Genomic DNA, 21,709 nt, shown 5'->3' with positions numbered 1-21,709 from the left:
GGGAAATTTATCGCGAGCTGTCCAAGCAAAGAAGACGTAGCCTGCGCTCCAAGTACGCCCTCTGGCAGCATTGGATTGCTGACAAGGATGAAAACATCTTCTGGGCAGGGAATCTCCGCCAAGCCCACAAGGCCACAAAGGAGCTTTGGATGGAACTGAGGATGGCACCTTGCTCACTGAAGCCCCAGTCAAACTGCATAGCTGGTATTAACACTATTATAGAACCCTGTACAAGCCCCCTTGCCTACATCTGAAGACCTGCAGCTTTTTTGCCAAGTCGGGCACCACAGAGGCTTCCATATTTCTTGATCCACCTTCTCTCCCTGAGATAACGGACGTCATTCAGAAGCTTCCGTCTGGCAAAGCCCAAGGGGCCGACAGCGTCTCTGGAGAAATGCTAAAGGCAACCAGCAACTCCAATGTCCCTGGCTACTTCACCTTTGCCATCGTAAAAGAGCGAGTCCCTGTCGAATGGAAGGAGGACACCATTCTGTCCTTCTACAAGAATAAGGGAGATCGGCGTAATGTCTCTCGCTATCGTCCCATCCAGCTGCTGTCTGTACCCTCCAAAATTGTCATGGTTATCATCCTCAGACGAATCCAAGCCCTGTTACTAGCCAAGCGCCGCCCTCACCAAGCGGGCTTCACACCAAACTGCTCCACTACCAACTGTATCCTTGCACTGAGAGTCTTTGCACAGCAACGTACGACGTTCCGCCGACCACTGTATGTGGCCTTCGTCGATCTGACGGCTGCTTTCGACTCTCTGGACGGGACTGCAATCTTGCTCCTTTTCCCGGGCATAGGAATCCCTCCCAAGTTCATCCGCATCCTCCGAGACTTCTATACCAGCACCAATTCGACGGAATTCTGATAGCTGTCCCGACCTCGGTGTGGACTACCACTCTAATTTCACAGACCTCAGTTATGCAGATGATATTGCGCTCCTTGCTACGCAGCTGGACACCCTGGTTGAGGCTCTGGAGGCTCTTGACGAGGTTGCTTCACCCTTAGGTTTCACCATCAGCGAAAGTGCAATTCCTGTCCGACTCTCTACCACCTCCCCCTCCGGCAGTTAGCATCTCCTCCGAGCAGGTCGAATTGGTGGACCGGTTCGTGTACCGAGGATCGAAGATCTCCCGTGACTGCTCATCAGAGCCGGAAACCAAACGCCGCCTTCAACTGGACCAGAGTACCTTTGGTCGTGTCTCACGGGTATTGCGCGACGGCAAGATCTGCACATCTACCAAAATCCACATCCTCAACACCCGTGTATTGCCTGTCCTACTTTACAGATACGAATCCTGGTCTCCCTCCTCCTTGGCATCCACTAGTATCACCAACAACGAGGTCTACTAAGCCTCCAAGTCAATTCAAGTCAAGCACTGATGACAGACAAGTATTTGAAACAAGTGAAAACAAGGTCAAATTCGACTATAACACAGTCAATCCAATCGCATCTGATTTTTAATTGATTCTATGGAGATCGGATCAACTCAGACCCGAGTTTGGGTCAGATTGAACTCGGATACGGATCAGAACAGGGTATCCATTGGCCCTTATCACGTACACAAAAGACGTCTGTAGTATGAAACTTCATGGCTGCCTGCTGTTTGGGACAAAATCTTCAAGTATAAATAAATCACCGGTTCAAGAGAGGGATCTAGCTTTTAGGAGGGGGTTGATAGGCATATTCGAAGGGATGCCCTACTGAGGGGGTCCGAAAGCATCATGTACCGTTCCTTGCATGACGAAAATAAAACTGAATTATAGGTGGATAGATGGACGGCGCAATCCTCGTCTAGGATGTTTTGGGCTACTCATTTTCCGTTATTTTACTGGTAGTTCCATAGCCGCGGCTAAACGGAGGGAGGTTGCACCTCCCCTGGATCCGCCTCTGGGTGCAGAATTCTAATGTAAAGAAAGTTTTAGGACAACGACGAAGTTAATTCAGTTATGACTCATTTGTTTTGATGATTGTACCTTCATAAATTACGATGACATTGGAATGGGCTCTGATTGGATAATCCATAAATATGCACGCCAACACTCCATTTGTATTTGTATGCAAGCTTTGCGCAAGAAATATTGAGTATGATGTCCTGGTTAAGCCAATTTACATATCACGTTAGCCGCGTACGGCCGCTGTTTGCATTGTTTTTTTTTAAACTGTACACGATAAACAACGACGGAAACGGATACCGTAAAACAGGGTAACTTTGGTACCTTGGGGTAATTTTGGCACAAACCACACCCGCTGGTTGTAATCGTCATGTATTTGCAACAGGCTCTATGAATGATATAAGGTACTCTAAAACATTTTTTACGAAGTTAAAATTATCATAAAACACACCTGAAGGCTTGGCCTGAAGAATGTCTCATGTGTAAAACTATGTTACAAACGGTCATAATTGTTATTATTATTATTATTTTTGAATTCCAGCAACCAGCCAAGGTTGGCGTAAACTATGGTGTGACTTTTGCAGTACCTAAGCTCCAATTCAAAATTAAAAGAAGGGGATTGATGTTGGCTATCACGAAATTAGACTTAATGTTTCACAAAGAAAAAATATTTCTGTTTTTTGGAAAGCAGAAACGATGAGGATTTTCAACCTGCCAAAGTTACCCCGGTTTCCGGTAGCTAGCCAGTATGACGAGCCAGCTAATGATGACGACCACCTTGACCAAGGCTACATGAACTCACAGGTCGGTCAAAGATCGGAGTCCCTTGAACATATGTTCATTGAGAACTGTAAGTCGGTTCTGCTGCAGGTAGAGATGTTTGAGCATGCTCTGTGATCGCAGCAGGCCATCTGGCATAGTTGTCAGCTGATTCGACGCTAAATTCCTTTTAATGACAAAAGAGTTGAATGAAACCAGATCAGTTGATGCAAAATGAAATGTGAAAAAGTGACGGACTTTTCTAAAAGTTGGACAAAATGGCCAATTCGGGGTCAAGGTGTACTCAATTAGATTTTTTTTTAACTCAAAGAATAAACCATTACTGAGAAGATACGGTAACCAGATAATATTCAATGTCACAGTTCAGGACATGTTAGCTTTATCTCGAAAAGAAAAAAAAAGAAAACCAATTTTTCGATGAATTGTATATTTTGTTGGATTTTAGTCACCGAATGATTTTACAATTAAACGTTTAATGAAGCAATGATAAAAATAATTCATGGCATGTGACCAATTTCAATGTTACGGAAGAGGCTTACAGTGTCAAAGAAATCGTTGTGTTAGCAAACAGGTGTTCGGGCAGCGATGACAGTTTGTTGCCTTGTAGTGTTCTGAAGAGTAAATGCATCGATTGAGTAAAAGTCAGCATAGCAAATATGAATTTCTTCTTCAAATGGTTTAATTCGTAATATATTTTCAAATCCTTGACAACCACAGCTGTTATGCATGGTTCCAACGGTGTACACCAGTATTGCACAGTTTTAAACTAATTAAACATAGAAAGCCGGTGTGATACCACAATATTATTTTCAATCAGAAAAGTAAAAATGACCACATCAAATCATGCGTCAAATCGATGTGGTTACTTACAGGACGGTGATTGTTCGCACTCCCTGGAAGGCTCGCTCAGATATATGATTGATCAGGTTCTTTCGAAAATTACTGCAAAAAAGATAACAGAATCGATCGACCAAGATTTCTCCTACTGGTAATGCGATCTTTGCTTCTTCAAGAGCTCATGCACACCACACATCATGCTGCAGTACCATGACATACAACTGTTTGTTTTCACTGCCTGCACGCTTTGGCTCTCAGTACAAAATGAAGTCATTATAAATCCTCATTTTGATCCGCAGAGGAGCCGACATCTTTTGACGTCTGTTCGTTGTTTCTCACGGTAAACATTCTTGGGAATATCGACACTTTTCCCATCCAGGTTCTTAACTACGAGCAAACTGCCATTCAATACTCCATTGTTGTACCTACATGAATCCTTGTTATCTGATTGGTAGATAATTCATAACATATCATTGAATAATTAGATCTATTTCACCGGTACCTTTTGACTAGAATTTCATTTCAACTGATTGGTACTGCCCCCATTTATATATTTTTCACTCAGTCTCAGTAATAAAGAGGAAAATAATGTAGGGGCGGAAACCAGTCTAATGTTGCAAGACAATACTACTGAGCAGTGCTTCGAACACGAAGAAAAATGAAAGATGTTAATACTCGCACTGGATCTAATAATGAATGTTTAACATTCACATGCAATGGTAAGAATAATTATATTTGGTGACACACAAATGTTCCATTCCACTCGGCTTCACCTTGTGGGATCCAACATTTCAAGTCATGATAATATTTCCATTGAACATTACCCTCTCTTTGTTCTCAAAGTTTCAAGTTGTCCTAAAGACCTGTATCTTCCAATATGGTTACGCTATTTCCAATGCATTCATTCGATTATTAATTCATTTATTTGTTTTGTTTCGTTTTATTATATTGTTCAATGTGCCGTATTTTGTGAATAAAGGCGAATTACGAATCTCTATTATTAGTCCTAGTTAACAACCCTCATACTTACACTTCTAGTAGGTTCCTTGGAGTGGGTGCCGCTGGGTCAGCAAACACCGCAGACGGAATATCTTTTAACATATTGTAACTCAGGTTTCTGCAAGAGGATCCATCAAACTGATTTAACAGGCCAACGCATCCTTCCCTTCTTCTTTTGTAGGGTCTTGTAGTTTTTTTGAGTCACTGTTACACCTGGCATGAATTAATGTAAATTACACGCCAAGCAAATAAACAGTTTGAAATCAATTACACAGGTCAGGTGTAACAGGGACACAAAAAGTCACACTTTTGGACCTTGAATTTATAGAATGGCCATGAATGACCCTACATGTCCCGAATAGAATCAAGGCCCTATGCAGTAATAACGCTTTTTAATCTGATAGCCGGTTCATAATACAGGCCGAAATTACAGGCGAAACTGACGTCACGAAAAACTTGGAGCAAAATTTCGTAAATTCTTAAGCTTTTGCATATTTGCAGCGATAACATTAATTTGACGTCACAAATTTTGCGTTTGCGTCCGCTTTCGCGTAAAGTGTGAATCGGCCTTTAATCTATGCTCACGTCAATCGCCTTGATTTCCCAAATGCCACAAAGGCAAAGGATCAGTTTGAAAAACCGTGTGTCTTAGTACTTCTTTGAAGTGTGAATCGGCCTTTAATTTATGCACACGTTAATCGCCTTAATTTCCCAAATGCCACAAAGGCAAAGGAAAAGTCTGAAAAACCGTGTGTCTTAGTACTTCTTTGAAGTACCGAACACAAAGAAAAGGCTGTGAAGAACTAACTTCTGGACAACAATATTGAGAGGGAGCTTTACTGAAACATCAGTATTTTTACACCGAGTGACATTTACCTTGGAATTTTTTTATTGAAATCATTTTGATATACAGATAAGCAATAACAAAGGCAATTTACCAGTAAGGAACACCTCTTTCAACCTCTTTCCTATAGACTGTTCAATTAAAAAAATGCATTATCAAACAGATTCAAGGGTTTTAATTTCACCCATGCTGCGGAGAGTTAAGGGGTTTTTTTTTGGGGGGGGGGTAAATTGCTCGAGTAAGATTGAAAGGAATCTTATCTTAAATCCAATTTTCAAAATCAGTAGATAGTAAAATGAGATTTGTGGTAATACTCAATAAAACCGGTCAACTTTAAGATCGCTCAGGTCTCTGAAATTAAATTTGGAAGAGACAAATTGCTGCAGAAATAAGATTGGTAAAAAGATAATAGAATACCTCTCTTAATATTACTGCTCCTGTTCCCAACAGATTGTCACCAATACTCTCTCTCTCTTTATCAAAACGTATAAAACACAGACCTCTGTTAAAAAGAATATTGTTATCTTTTGGAGGGGATGGCTAATATAACGAAGCAGGCATAGACTTTAATCAAGTCGAACTTAAGTTGCTTTTCCCCAGTCAGCCATCCCTTCACTCACACAGTACACGGTCGTCGCACTCGGCTGTTTGCATAACTGTTTATAAGGCACCCTCATTTGAAAGTTTTCCTACGGTATCCGGCGTCAACGTCAAAGGTTGTACAACGTGAGCCACCAGTCAGTAAGTCCGATTAAGCGGATAAGCCAATCACACCAACCGCCGGTGATATACAGTCATTCGTAATTGTCTACGAACGACATGATCTTGAATAGTGTATACGGGGTTTCCACCAATCAAAGTGGTCAGACTTGGAAGTTCCACCAATTCAAGTTTGTCAGACTTGTAGACTCGTTTATTACAGCAGAGGTATGAGAGGCGTAAAACGAGACCAGCAATCTGCTTAGCTGCCAGCTGTTTTGGTTCATGAGCTAATTCGCAGTGTACAAACGGCTAGCAGATTCGTGAAGTTGGGACTTCTTAACTCATAGTTATAAGTGGGCACAAGAGAGCACGAAGCAAGTAACGAAGCGCGCCCTCCACATCCAAAGCATAAGCACAGACAACGTCACAAGCGATCCCGACTTGAGTCAAGCCTAAGGCAGACTGGGCCTTTGGGTCAACTTCGCTTCATTGTTTAGGTTCGGAATCTTCCTTCCGTGAATATGTATGAAAAAAGTTGTTTATGAAAAGAACATGGGATCACTGTCCGTGGAGTTTCACTTTCACCGAAAACAAAAGTCAAATCTGGGAAACAAAGTGCAGCAGGTGAAGTAAACCGAGCTACATCGAGTATCGCTTAGTTGTAATTTGTATCAACATAGCTCCAGTTGGCATAAATATACTTACGGTCTTTTAACACCTGCCAACGTATGAGGCTGGATGTGTCTCAACTTGGTTTTATACATCCACCTGTCAGGGAATGAACATGACCAAAAAATGTTCATCTCTGCGTAACAAGCTTTCTAACTCAAGTATCAAATAAATTTGTTTATTTATTCATGCTGACATGGACAATAGTTGACATATCATGAACAATGTAATAAATAATGTAAATTTACATTGACACATATTGTGAATAGAAATTAACAAGCAACTAAAGTTGAGAAAAAAGTGTTATATTACAGTTGGATAAACTTATTTGACAATGGAAACATAAAAAATGACAGCAAAGGGGTCTGGAGAAGCCAAAGGCTTTTAATCCCCCGTCAAAAACTCGCTTATGGCCACCTTTTTGACTTGTTTAACCGCAACATGTTTAGTGTTTTGCGTTTAGGGATGTGTTAAAATGCTACGCAGATTTCAAAAAGCTAAACATGAAGCACGGAAAAGCGTCTAAACACATTCGTAAACGCATTTTAATAAGCATGTCATGGGTTGAACGCGTTAAAAAAGTGGGTACAAAAGTGTTCAAACTCTAAACGTTGTTTTTACAGTGTAGTTGACGGAAAAGCCCTCCACTTTCAAAGAATTTGGCCCCATCGATAACACAGCAACCGAACATTAGGACAGTGTACACATTGCCAGCGTGTACGTGGATGTTTATTTTACTGCCCAAAATAATATTTCAGAGCTTGGATATGAAAGAGGAGGACTCCATGAGGTAAAATCCCCTGACATGGAACTGTTTCATACCGTGAAGCACTTCGAAACATTTTCGATTTCTTCTGTGAGAGCAGTCATGAATATGCAGGTATACCTTTTGCAGCCAATCAGATGATGTGAACAAAATAAAATCAAATTGTATCCAATCGGGCAGGCTCTCATACAAAGCTCATTCCAGCGTGTACGTGTGTTCACCTACTTACATTTACTTCTAGTTGACAGTTTTATACAAAGGACTACTGTAGGCCTACAGTGTATTTAATGTCCCACCAACTACCTCAGTATTTCCGTAGCCTTTGCCAATTTGTTGTTTTACATAGTTTCCTTGCAGGGATCCGAGAAAAGGTTAAGATAAAGTTAGAAAGTTTGATTGGAAAGGGTTACTTCGTTTCCATTGTTTAATCTGAAATTCAATGTTGGTAAAAAGTGGGCGAAGTTGTCTTTTAAGGGATGTTTATATAACTTACAGTGAGCGGCAATGCAACCCCGCTGTGGCACTAGGTCCAATATCTTCCAAGTTATTACCCTGTAGTCGCCTTCGGAAAAAGAAGAAATATACTGCGTACATGTTCATTAACTGTCAGTTAGAACGAGCATGTCATTCGACTATCTTTAGACCTTAACACATGTCAACTTGTTCCTATTTCGTCGGGCCGGGTACAACCACATATAACCACTTTTTCGCCCTTGAACCGGATAACTTGAATGCATACTTGAGGAACCCCAATGGCTACATTGTTTTTAATAATAATCTGCGCTCGCTTCAGCATTCGATATAAAACTTTTATAAAACAAGAATGAATTCTTCACGGCGTGAAGAAATAGCTAGAATACACGATTTTCTCGGAGGCATAATTAAAGCTGAAATTTCACCCAGCCACAATGCAGCAACAGATTTTGCGTTACAATTTAACTCATAAAATAATTAGAATACGGGAAATAATGTTTCCTATCTAGAGACAGAGTCGGAAGCAAAGCTGAAAACAATTAATTACAGCATTAAAGTTAGTGCTCCACAACCAGGCCCCTCTAGTCTCGTCGTGCACGTATCAACTTTCAAGAAATTGGGACGACTGACAAATTATAAAAGGAAAGTATGTTTGTATTATTCTCTTAGAAAAACTTACACATTGTTTAGGTACTTTGGTCCAGACAGCCCGGCATGCTGTACAGTTGAGATATTGTTTAAGCCCAAGCTTCTAGCAATGAAAGACCGTAGAAATAATGTTAAGGCCTACAAGTACACTGTAAAACAAAGAACTTTTGACCCATTTATAAACAAACGCATCAAACATTTGAACGCGGTGCGTTTAGACGGGAAGGTGTTTAACATATAGAGTGTTTATCATTGGGACATTAAACGCATGTTTATAGTGGCTTAAAACATGACTTCCATTATTTTTCCGCCAATACTCTTTTGTGCCGATGAAATTCAAATCTAACGTTGTAAGTGATTAATTTAAGCTGACAAGCGTATAATATATGGCTGCAGAGTGGAGTATCACTCGATGATCACACCAAAATTCAACACCGTGTTTAGATAATATGTTCAGTTGTACCGCCCAGCGTTTACGATTAAGACAAGACTATAGGCGCATGCATATGCGCTGTACGTACACGAACGTGCATTTGCACATTCATTTGTATGATAATTTTCTGAAAGAAAGGTATGTCAACTGTATTTCAACCATTTTTGCTCCCGTGCTGAGATGCGACAGTTAGCTTGCCACTCCTTGTCAATGTGTATGACTTGAACACGTGAATATCATTGTTACCCAATAAACGGCAGTTGATAAACCCGCACCCTCTATAAATATGTCAAAGTGTGTAAAAAAAGTTACAGCCTCTAAACATGTTTAGGCGTTCAAGGGTAATGTGCTAAACACGTCCATATTCTTAATCATAAACATACGTTGCGTTTAATAGCGTTCAGCATATAAGCATGTCGTATGTGTTTATTTATAAACGTCTCAAAATGTTTAAAAAGTGTTAGAGATTTGCGTTCAATTAGCGTTTAGAAATATGAGGCTACACTTTTGTCCTATTTTTAATCAAAACATGGAATTACATGTAACACCTCTTTTCGGTGTTGTGCTATACTCGCTCATTCTACTATTCCGTGCTTTGTACATTTATATAAAACGCCTTTGTCAAACGTTCGAAGAAAATCAGGTAAATTAAGTCCCCACTTACAAGGTCAGCATCTTGGTGCAATTCTTGAAAGTGTCGGTCTGGATGACTTTCAGAGCATTGTTGCTGAAATCCCTATTCGTAATACAAATACAGTCGAATATTTACCTCAATGCAGGTTACAAAACATGGCTTTCAGTGAAAACATAACTGGAGCTAATTCACCATGTCCTGAAGAAACAGTTAAGAATTCTTAAAAGACAGCCAATATATAGTCTAAATTAATAAGCACATTGAAAGAAATGCCACTCGTAAGTAAGAACCTTAAGGGTGAATTTCGGCAGTGGGTACAGTGGTTGTTCATGACTCAAACTATCACTATTGTTGGGCAGTTCATCTAAATATTCAATGTTCAACGTTTGCTCGATTTCGAAATTTCATAAGAACTTTGTCAATTTCCTTATTTGGTGAAGGAAGGGAAAGTAAAAAAAGTACCCTCCTGTCTTACAACGTTTTAAGCAGATCTGGACCTGACATCTCTACTCTACTACATAGATATATCTACAATATAAAGCTTCCAGCGAGGATTTACTTTCTATACTAATACTATGTAGGCCTAATGGCAAAGTTAACTTACGCAAAGTCAAGGTTGACTCCGTTTCGCATTATTGGCCGTATATCTTGCAAGCCATTCCAGTTAGCGGATCTGAAAACGAATTTCATTTCTTCGCTAACTGACATAAATTCACTGGCTTTTTTCTCTTTTCATCTTCAAAAAGGACCACTGAAAATGCTTGTTGAAGAGCAATGTGGTGTCATATGAAGTACATACATTCCTGTAGAAAATTATTCCCAATCGACTCAGCCTTTCAGTCAGAAAGGCACGCGCAGTTTTAATTACATGCAAGACTGGACATTAAACTAAACGGTTACGACCTTATTGGTACTGCCTTTGTACTTTGCGGCCCGTCTGGAATAATATATGCCAAACTGGGTTCTCATACATTCACTTACAGTTTCACGACAGACTTCGGGATTTCAAAGGGGGCTTTGATGCTGTTGTTCGTAAGTTGGCTGCGAAAACAAAAAAAAAATCGTTTTGAGTATCTAGGAATACCAACTGTCCGTGTGTACTGGTGCATACACCCGCCAGTTTGTTTCCCAAAATGATGACACTTAAATATCATTTACAGCACCTTCAAATTATTGCAGGGAAAGCAGGACGAATTTTAATCTATTACAAAGTGAACTTCTCAATAATGGAACTTCTCAATAATCGGAAAGATTAGATACTTAGACATTTTTCTAACATCAAAAGATGAGTATAGGAAGTTGCACAATGCATATTCCCAATACGGGTTGTCTATGGCAGTCATTTGCAGGCAAGAGCTTTTGTTCCACAGGGATACTTATGAATAGGCCTGTGCTACGCATCCGTAAGGGGTCACAGGAAAGATGGCCGCAGTATACCACCTTTACGTAATTCACTTCATGGCAATTGTGCATAGCTTGTGACCATGTAGAAACGGATAAACTTTTCATCCTGGACAACTTGTCATGCGTGTGCCCAGGATTGAATCATGTTTTCGTGATCACTCGAACACAAGAAGGCTGCTGCGGATGCGAGAATAAACGCCAAACTGTCTACATTTAACAGCAGCTAGTTGTTAAAGTAATAATCTAATTTCTTGGTGAATCTACAACAATTTTTTTTCTCCATAAAGGTTCAGTTTCCCAACTGGACACTTTAAGATGCATCGTGCCTTTTAATATTACTACATGATATCAAAGTTAGTGCGAATTGTGTCGAATTTAGATCCCGGAATGTGATATCTGCTATTGCACACTCTCTAATAGAGGTGACAAAGGATATCCCTCGAAAAGCAAACAACGGAAACTGCCAAGTCAAAGGGTTGGACAAACCTAAACAAAAGTGTCTTTTGTTAGACATTAACGGTAAGTCACACACTGCAACAAACCAACGTAAACAACACGTTTAAACTTTAGCTTACGAACTTACAGTACAACCAGAGACTTCAATCCCAAAAGACCTCGGTAGGGAATGAACCTGATGAAATTCCCATTGAGAATTCTGTAAAAAAAAAAAAAAACACATGACCAGGTGTCTTGTTTAGTATACAGAAATCATAATCAAAGTAATAAAAGGAGCACGCTAAAGCAATCCTTTCCAAAACGAAGAAAACCGAGAAACCGGTCGGTTTTGGTTTTATTTTTGTTTCTCTTTAAGCCAACGAAGTAGTAATTTGTCTACCATCTTCTGGCACATTGCTTATGTCTTTGTTTATGGGTTTTAGCGTAATCTGTACTTCAAATGTTTAATATTCACACCTTGTAAGCTTTATTATTAAGTGAATCCATCACATATCATAATGGTGTACTTATAATGAAAAGAAATGACGCAAAGTTAAAGTTACATTCAACCAGACGGAAACAACATAGACCATACGATAATGTAGTCCATGCTGTTTTCACTGTTGCAATCATGAGGACTGAACCGAAAACAAAACGCGTTCAGCATCCAGGTCTATGTAATGTGAGCGACTAACTTTTTCTCTATATACCAGCAACCCAAGAGCAGTAACGTTAGCGTAATACTTCTTTCGCCGTTGAAATTACTCATCTTATTCTTCCCTCCTCTTACTGTTATTCCACAGCCCAGGAGCAGCTTCGAAAGCGATACAAGTACCGTACTTCATCCGCCAGGATACTGCTACCCAGATTTCCGGTGTCATCTTCTTAATATATAAAGAAAGTGCGTTTGCTTTTTTACAACTCTGAGTTATGTGGTAGGGACTGACCTTTAAGGTCATGTTTCCTTTCTCGGCCTATTACTTTTGGAATTTGTCAATTTATTTGTGTATATATCAGAATAAATACACATATTATCGTTGTTATAGGGTTGATTATTAAAATGATGTATATAAAGAAAAGAACAGAAAACAGTGGCGTGGATCCCAAGGGGATGATCATACTACTATGATCAGCAATGATATATAATCACCAACCTCTCCCAAGTTTTTGTGCTACATTAAACAAACATGTTTTTAAACATGCTTATTAAACTGAGATTAACTGATTTATGTCTGATACATTTTCCATTTTTATTTTTTTAGCATGAAATGAAGGTATGTATAAGTTGGCTCCTAAAACTGATACTAATTGAAACTGCAGAAAGTAATTTGGACTGTTGAAAATTCTGAAAAATCATCTTCAAGTTAGCATGGCAATCTTGCCAAATTGTCTGCCCATTTCTCCATTTAGTATATCTCTGAAATCAATATTAATTTTAAAGTGAGGTTTTATCAAGTTGTTTTTCCACTACTTGTGTTTGCATGGGAGGATAATAAACAAGATACGATATTGGCAGGAAATTTCATAGCCTCGGAAAATAGCTCGGATCCTACAGAACTCAATTTATTGAGTGTTGAGGGATTTGGTTACTAGCCCTCCTTCCAATGGTCATCCCCATCCTACCCACCCACCCACCCACCCTTCGCACATTTAACACAAATTTAAGCCACTGTTCTCATTGCAGTTGTACCTGACTAAGTGAAGCTGAAACGTTTTTTTTTTTTTTTTTTAGAAATGGCCCCTTTAGAATAGGAAGGGGCAAAGGCCAACTTTGATGTTCCTCCCCAATTCAAATCTCATCTGATCATGCATTACGTCTGACTAATGGAACGTGTGGTTGAAACAAGTGAGACGACCACGACAAACACAGTTATTTCCAGCGAAAGACTCCCACTGACCCCTCCGTTATCTTAGATAAAGTATGACTGAAAACACCAAGCTGGCAAGTATGATCAGAAAAAGACATTGTGCACGTTTGAAGTCGATACAATGACCTACCTGGAACATTATCTACATTTATGGAACATGGTCCAGGAGCGTAACTAGAAAAAAAGTCATATTGTCACCAGTTGACAAGGCAAGAATTTTAATTTTAGAAAACTTAACAACAGTGGGGACCTGCAACCGAAGATTACTTTTGCAGCTCGCATCCATCTCTTTACAACTGTATAAATATACGCCCGAGCAGTAAGGTACAATACGCGTTGACTTAACCCCACACCCTTTTCCCACCTTTTAATTTGTAAGATGTACAACACTTACAGTACTCTTGTCTCATTTGGTATCCTGGATGGTAGTTCCGTGAGACCTTTCCTGGTGCAGTTGACAATGAGTGGACCGTGGCTACTACACTTGCACACTTTGCAGGCGTCTCTGACAGAATTGACCAACGCCACGCACAACACCGTAGACACAGCTGCACGAAATGTCACTAACATGTTGATTCCTGTGTACTGAAATCTCATATGATCTTCACCAGGGTGGCGTTTCCAACCATGTCACAGTAACACATGCTTGGAATGGTTGTATCTGTCACCGCTGTTTCGGTACGGAAAAGCGGTTGTGCGCTTGCGCAAGATTTGCCCCATTTAAGTGCGCCCTCTTGTGGTAAAAAGTATTATGAATATTAATGAGCTGAAAGGATCTCCTTAATCAAATCCTTTTTGAGACGCACTGTGGTAATGGAATATTTATAGAATACGGCTTATTGAAAAACACAAAATTGGCCTTTTAATTGTCGGTACGTTCGGCCATTTTGGTTGCCGGATAAGCGTGAGAAGAGTGTCTAAAAGTTAACGTCTGTTTTTGATTGATCGACGATTACGGGATTTTTGACCGTTGCTAAAGCCTTAAAGGAATTGCTCCTAGAGTTTTGCCAGTCTAGGCTTGACATCCAGCGTGAAGAATGGACCTTTTACAATCTATTTGCGCTCTGTAAACTGTTCAAACCGAACGGTACGCATTTGCAAGGCATTACACAACACGCTGATTTTTGCATTGATACACTACATCTTGGAGGAATATCCACGAGAGCTCTATGTGCGTGATGGTTTCATGGGCGCCCTCACCGTGAAGGAGTTGCTCCGAAGTGCATGCCGTCAGGTACCTATCTTCAAATAGCATTATTTTTAACAAGTTTGACAAAGACAAACATATACACGACAAATATGCCTGTGTGTTTACTCCATTGCACAGTACATGTACGTTCATTTATGATAAATATGTCGGTTTTTGGTTCATAGATTATGTTATTATTATTTGCGAACCGTGCTTACAACAAAGCTAAGGCTATGCATGCCTCTACACATCAAAAGTTACTGCATGGTTTAGAATATCTCTTAATATCTTCTCACCAACAGGTACTGAACTTTGTGGATTACTGCAGTCATGTCTTTCTGCATTTTTGAGCCAACTGCTTTGGTTGCATTTATTGCACTTGACCCTCCCATTCATGAGGACATTCACAAAGTAGTGCTTGGCAGGTTGGATATGCAGAAGGCTGATTTGTTTCTTACATACTGGGCAAAGAACTGTTGAAGATGACGATTTGGAAAACAGCTCTTCTAGGCATTCCAAGCAAACAATGTGCTCACACTGTGTTTCAGTAGGTCCGTTGAAGATTTTGCAGCAGTACTTGCAAATGAAAGAACTATCATCTGACTGAAAATCCTGCCCCATTGTTGGAGTCGTTGTTTGCCTACGCTACTCAAAGTTCCTCTGCACAGTTGCATTGGCTTTCTCCTCTTCCCTGTCAAGAGTCATAAGACGAGCATGTTTCCCTTTCGAAGGACGACCACCTCTTTTAGAAATGTTCACTTTGTCACAAATGAAGCAGGGGCCTGTTGGAGGGTGGGGGGGCAATCATTTGGCACAGGATGTGTCTTTGCAAGATAAAAATTTTAACTGCAAAGATGGCACATGAAGGGAGGTTGGCAATGTGGCTCATTGGTTTCTACATTGATTTTATACTTTGCTTGTATCTTTTCTTGATTTTCTGAGCAAGGCGTAGGTTGTCTGTTATGGATTTTCCATGGATTTACTCTCTCAGCACATATTCTGCATAATTTCTGGAGATTGTGTATGTGATCCATAATCAAAGAGCCACTTTCCAATAGTCTGTCAATTAAAAGTAATAAATTTACATGCTTGTATCTTTGTGAACTTTTGTCAAGAGTAGCTTTGTTCTTTACTTTCTAATTGGTATGTAGTTCCAGAACTATTTTTTATTTAAGGTATTAAAAAGTGACAAATTAAAACAAACGGTTTCAATGTAAGAAAACAATTTCAAATTTTCTTTCAAAGCCTTTCAAGTAAAAGTGATCCACATGTTATGTACTTTTTGGATGTACATGTAATCTGAAAAGAGGACTATTTCATTTATCAGCCTCTGAGGATGTTATTTAAAATACCAGTCATTTAAAAGTTTTGACAATACCCCACCCGACCTGTTTATATATCAGAAAGTGGAGGTTATTTTGCACTGCTGGGAGGTCATAATTTACCAAAGAATACAGAGTTAAAGTGCTTGTCGCCCCGCATTTTTTCTAGTCAGGAGGGTATGCAGTATCGGGCAGATCGCCCGCGCGTGACGTACATGTACATGCCGTGTAGTCTGGCACCGGTACCGCGCTTACGCGGGCTACCGAAATGGCGGTTATTGCTGAAAATATCACCCATGTAAAGTCCACATTTCTCGAAAACCTTGGGGTTTGCACAGAAGAGAAAATACAGTTTGTAAGATGAAGAGTTGCTTTGTGATATTATGTGTTGTTTTAAGCTAGGAAAACTCTAGGTCATATAGAATTTTCATCTGTAAATCTTACCTCGCAAGAAACACAAAATCGGAGCAGCTCAGTTTAGCTTTAAATTTCGCGCTTAAGAAATCCATTTTAGTTCGCTTGTCCTGTTGCACTTGTCAGTAAAAAGTGTAAACATGTGGGAGTGGTCGAAAACATTCATCAAAATCGTGAATATACAGTATTATCATGACTTTTTGGCAGTGTTTACAAAATGGGTCAAGATTCATGAATTATGCCACTTGCCCGTACTCGTCAAAAAAACTGGCGCATGCGCACAACCGGTGTTCCCCGTTTACCACAGACGGAACCAGCGGTGCAGTACACAGTGTGCGGAAGTGGAAGCAGAATGAAAGCCCCTCATAAAGCACAGAAAATAAAACGAGTGAAGGAAATGACATAAACGAAAAAAATAGTTATACAATTACAATGTACAGAGTTTGAAAAGTCGTATCAATTTCAAATTACACGGTGTCTCTACTAAATCTGGATTTCTTGTACAAAGACCTGGAATCGAGCTCACTGATTTTTACTCACTCCTCTCTCCCAGAGTCCGGGCTCAACACCATGCCTTTCTAACAGTTGGAAATTTCTTTTATTCACTTTCTGGTATTATAATTGAACAGATCGGAATCATTACACATAGGCCTATTTAAGAGAAAGTTGAACAGTCTTTAAATTTGAACTACAGATGATAATGTCATGGTTAGGTGGGGGGTGTTGCCACCCTGACGTAGTGGGTCCGCTCAACTTTTAAATTGGGGACAGGAAACTGCTTAGTGACCACAGATTAATCAAAGAATAATATATGTATTCAGTACAACATGATGTTCCGTGATTGCATTTCAGATTAGATTTAATTATTCAATCCAACAATTATGAGACAGCACAGGCTACACTATAATACAAACATGGAGGAAGAACTAAAGTATGAGTATGACAATAACCAGAAGTGTATTTGTTTATGAAGATGAGACTCCTCAAGAGTTGAGAATATAAAGTTAGGTTTCTAAGTGATTGTAAATTAAAATTTACTAAATTCCCAAGGGTATTATACGTTAACTTTTAATAAATTCCCAAGGGCATTATACGTTAACTTTTAATAAATTCCTAAGGGCATTGTGCGGACCCACCTCTCTCCTCTGAGTAAATCTATTACACAAAATACACACAACAGTCGTCAGGTCGCTGACGTGCAACAGTCGTCGGTCAAACGACACATGTACAAAACTTTCTTTACAATGTGCGAAATTGAAAGGAAGCCAAATGTCCTATTTTGGATCTCATCAACCAACGACGAAAAGCTAGCGTAGTCACAAGGTTGATGAAAACAAGGCTGCAATGTCAACACGACCCAAACGCAGAATTAAAGTGAACAAAATTGAAAGCTTGATGAAGAACGACAACTCACGTTATGTGCCAACACAACTCGATCGGAGAGAGGGAGAATCGCACGTACGCCAGGGCAAAGTACGTTGCGCAAGAATAATGCGTCAAAGTTTTGTAGAAATATAACCATTTAGCTAATCCAGCCTCATACATGTATAAATCAAGCAATATGACTAGTTACAAACAACTGACCATTTCATATCCCATCGAGCTCTTTAAATACTGGTTACAAGCATGACGGGGTGGGAACTATTATTACTATTCGGATGGCTACCAAACTCATAACATATTCCAAGATTAGACTTGATTCAAGTCGGTCCGTCACAATTACATAATAAAACTGTTGAATCGTACCTTTACAAGATATACTCATTATGGACACATTCATTATGCAGACCAAGCTTCAAAATGATTTGTCACAAGACAGTTTGAATCTCAGTGGGGGTGGGACCGGGGAACATTTCTCAGGTTGTGAGATGGTCCAAACAACCCTGGACCTTGGTCCTTGGTCCAGGGTCTGATTTCCTCTGTGAAGTGCACCCTATCACGCTGGGTAATCGAGAGTAAACTCGTCCTATTTCCCTGAATCCCATTTTCTGTGCTATGTAGAGGGTGGTACACTACGCTGTAATATGTAGAGTACAGGAAATCTACCCAGTTCTTGCGTGGGACAAAAATATATAATGTTAAGGTAATGCGTACTGTTAAGGCACAAGGTTGAAAGACTATAACGCCGAAAAAAATCATTATATTGTCAATAGGACTTTGAAGCATTGGCGAATGACCGTACCTCATGAGTTGCTACACTCACAGCTGTTTTCCTTGGAGAATAAGTAGAACTGTTTCGTTAATCCATCAGTCAAAAGCACTCGCCATCAGTTAAAAGCACTCGCTCGTTGTTAGTAGTCAGGGATTTACTGCCACCTTTTTTTTTTCTAATTAAAAGAAGTGGTGTTTCGACAAATAAAAACCGACTAGATGAATCAGGGCATTTCGTATTACTTCAGGAGAAAGATTTGCACCACTTGGGCGCCACGTTTGAACACATACTGTAGCTATTCTTTGACTTTTTTTCCTACTCTGCCAATTGACTTCATCAAATGTACCGTGTTTCTTTGTTTCTTTGTGCGTCCAATTCCTACTAAGGGCTTAAGAAGGTTAAACCATTGAGTTCATTTTCAAATAATTTGAAAAAAAAAACTTCACCTTTCCTGTTAAGTCCAAATGGCAAATAAGTAGGCCAGCAATCGTATACATAAACCTTGACAGCGTAACGACGAGAGCAACAGCAGCTGTTATGGTGCGACATTAGGAACGGCAAAAATCCAGCTATACAATAGCAATAGCACCAACGGCAGCAGCAGAAACAACGACAATAACACCTAAACAATAACAACGGAAGCAGTAACACCGAGACAAACAGATAAACACACCAACAGACAAGGACAAAAATAAAAGGAAACGAACAACCGTAAATGTTTTGGTGCTGCCAGTATCACTTGTTTTCCATCTGGAGGTCATACAGCAACTTAAAGACATTCTTACTACAGCACTGCAAAACACCCAGACGTTGAATCTGAGTATAATTGAACAAAATGTAATCTCAGCACAAAAAACAATCACATCCAACAAAATACAATGCAAACACGGTCTGTTTACTTAAACATCATTTTAAAAACAACACACTATCGAATGGGAGAATCAGACAAAAAACAGAAAAAAATGATTGAGAATGAAAATCACTAATTTACTCCGACATATCACGGGACTGATCGTCTACCTCCACCGATTGTCAGTTTACTGCTGACCCGTTCTTCCCCTCTCCTGTCACTTAAAAAATCCTTCTGACGCCCATGCAGATATGCCCTTAAATCGTACCCTTAGACATATACTGAAGCGAGCAAGTACTCGATAAGGCTGCTCATTCAAGTGATACGTTGTAATTGAACATCATAGAATTAAAAAAAAATCACAAGTCTGACTTAATACTGAGTACCACTTCGCAAATCAACCAAACACATTCAATCTGCACACAATAAATTGACTAAAACAAACTTGTCTAGCCAAATCATCGAATACAACGAAAACGCTTTGCTTAGAACACTTCTAATTCTAAAGAACAGCATCTGCCAACATATCATTGATTTAAAGGTATAGGTGGCACGATTGGTATAGAATCCCCGCAATGGGACAGCGGGAAAGTACATAACAGCCCCAGTCAGTCGGTGACATATTTCCACACAAAATGCCGTAATTTTCGAGAAAAAAGACATTTTGTTATCTTGTTTGGTGTTGGTCCGTCGACCATACTTTAACAGTTCGTTTCGTTGTGAGCACCACATCCATAAATAGGGGGCCAATGTTTATATTTAGTGTGTAGAGATTGGAGACAGATACTATAGGAGTCTGAATGAACAGGTAAGACTAAAAGCAAAAATTCACTAGAGGAAACTAAGTGCAAGGTATAAAACAGAAAACGAACTGAATCAGTTTGGATACTTCATTCCACGATGAGGTTTTTGCCATGAATCCACCATGCTACATTGTCGAAGCTGCATTAGTGTAAAACTGATTCACTGATTACATGTGACAGTTGAAAAGTTTTTTTGTTTTTTTGTTTGTTTTTTTTAGGGAAAGAGAACCTGTAATGCCTGTTCTCCAACCTGACCCTGCGGATGTTTATCACTTACTAAGATTTACGAACGCCTAGTTAGTAGTTCATGGATTTTCATTACAAGATGTCCAATTTTACCGTTAAAGGTGCTAGTCTGTTCTCGATTTCTCACATAGCAGTTGACTTAAACATGCAACAATTCAATGAATGATAGCTGCTGCAGTAAATCGTATACCCCGTAATCAGCCAATCTCGTGAAATTACTGCCAAAACCTAATGTGTCACCTCGTTTTAAAGATTCAGTTTAAGGCCCGCACAAGTACTTTTCGTTCAAAATTTAAACATGCAACTATCAACCTCAGCAAAAACTCACAAGATTAATCATTTAACCAGCGCTTCCAATTTGAGTATCACACTTTAAAAGAAAAAAACAAAATGTATGCAATTAAATCTGAGTATAACGTTCGTGTCAGCCACAAATCTGTTTAATCTGATCACATGAATAGCAAACGGAATCACGTATGAGCACAAACACACCGCATCTAAAACAACTGTCGTACGACTAGGATAAATTCTGTTGTTACTTTGACAGAGCAAACTGAAAATTAAGTTCCATAAGATTTTGTGCAAATTATCAAGTTATTTGTAAGATTAAGGGGGTCCGCTTTTAAAGGCCTTAACTTCTCTATGTTTTATGCATGTAAATGCTTGAAGTAAGTAAAGTACTTGACAATGTCTGGTAAAACTTCAAGTAGGCCTTTACAATTAGGATAATCAAAGAATAGGATTTAATAGTTCACTCTTCACTAAGGCTCTGTCCGCACATATGTCTCCCGACACGGTCTGGTGAAAAAAAAGGCAATAAAAAGACACACATAGATGTTGTTTCGTCGAAGATTTAAATCTGAAAAGGCTTATTCAGATTTAAATCAGTATATGTGCTATAAATTGCGTGGCTGAATCGCTTATAATGAGCATAACTAAAACCACTTTTCCAGTAACATCAAAGGCATTCCACAGACATACCACAAATCAATTTACTTAATTTATACAAACCACAGACTTACCAATGTCGTCTTTCAGTTCAATTCTTTAATATCCATTGCTGGATTCCTTGGATCCTGTATGTTGCATATAACAAGTTAGGTCTACTTGTAAAAGAAAACTTAGGAATTGCTGTGGATCTTTAAGATCTCTTGAATATGATACACACTCTAAGTGTGTTTAGCTTTGGCTATCACACGATATAACACGATTTTGCTATCATTTGGCAAACATGTTTGGATACTAACCAGTTAGTGTCCAAGTCCTAAATATCAATGTCCAGTGGCGAAATACTATCCAATAAAAATTTATAACGTGCTTAGCATTTTGACATGTTTT

At 39.4% G+C, this 21,709-nt stretch overlaps 1 protein-coding gene and 1 pseudogene across 2 annotated transcripts in view; both read right to left on the bottom strand.

The window, feature by feature from the left end:
* Positions 1-19,060, bottom strand: part of LOC110989114 (uncharacterized) — a 29,489-nt pseudogene extending 10,429 nt beyond the window's left edge. Inside the window, exons 1-12 of the transcript XR_015427188.1 lie at positions 13,790-19,060; positions 11,676-11,747; positions 10,670-10,729; positions 10,293-10,361; positions 9,719-9,790; positions 8,653-8,724; positions 7,993-8,061; positions 6,770-6,832; positions 4,550-4,636; positions 3,553-3,624; positions 3,222-3,293; positions 2,705-2,848 (exon numbers count right to left, since the gene is read on the bottom strand). The product of XR_015427188.1 is annotated as an uncharacterized LOC110989114 (transcript). The remainder of the gene's footprint in view (positions 1-2,704; positions 2,849-3,221; positions 3,294-3,552; positions 3,625-4,549; positions 4,637-6,769; positions 6,833-7,992; positions 8,062-8,652; positions 8,725-9,718; positions 9,791-10,292; positions 10,362-10,669; positions 10,730-11,675; positions 11,748-13,789) is intronic.
* Positions 19,061-19,190: 130 nt separating this feature from the next.
* The window catches only part of LOC110989125 (uncharacterized), a 47,777-nt gene continuing 45,258 nt past the window's right edge, over positions 19,191-21,709 (bottom strand). The window contains exons 53-54 of the mRNA XM_022253271.2: positions 21,394-21,447; positions 19,191-21,169 (exon numbers count right to left, since the gene is read on the bottom strand). Of these exons, the coding sequence (XP_022108963.2) occupies positions 21,406-21,447 (42 nt within the window). The 3' untranslated portion in view covers positions 19,191-21,169; positions 21,394-21,405. The remainder of the gene's footprint in view (positions 21,170-21,393; positions 21,448-21,709) is intronic.

The sequence above is a fragment of the Acanthaster planci genome, linkage group LG11 (genome assembly GCF_054643075.1).
Source record: "Acanthaster planci isolate LZ-2023a linkage group LG11, COTS_SCS, whole genome shotgun sequence".
In the NCBI taxonomy this organism is placed as follows: Eukaryota; Metazoa; Echinodermata; class Asteroidea; order Valvatida; family Acanthasteridae; genus Acanthaster; species Acanthaster planci.
The sequence above is the reverse complement of the archived record's forward strand: the minus strand, read 5'-3'. Positions and strand labels throughout refer to the sequence as shown.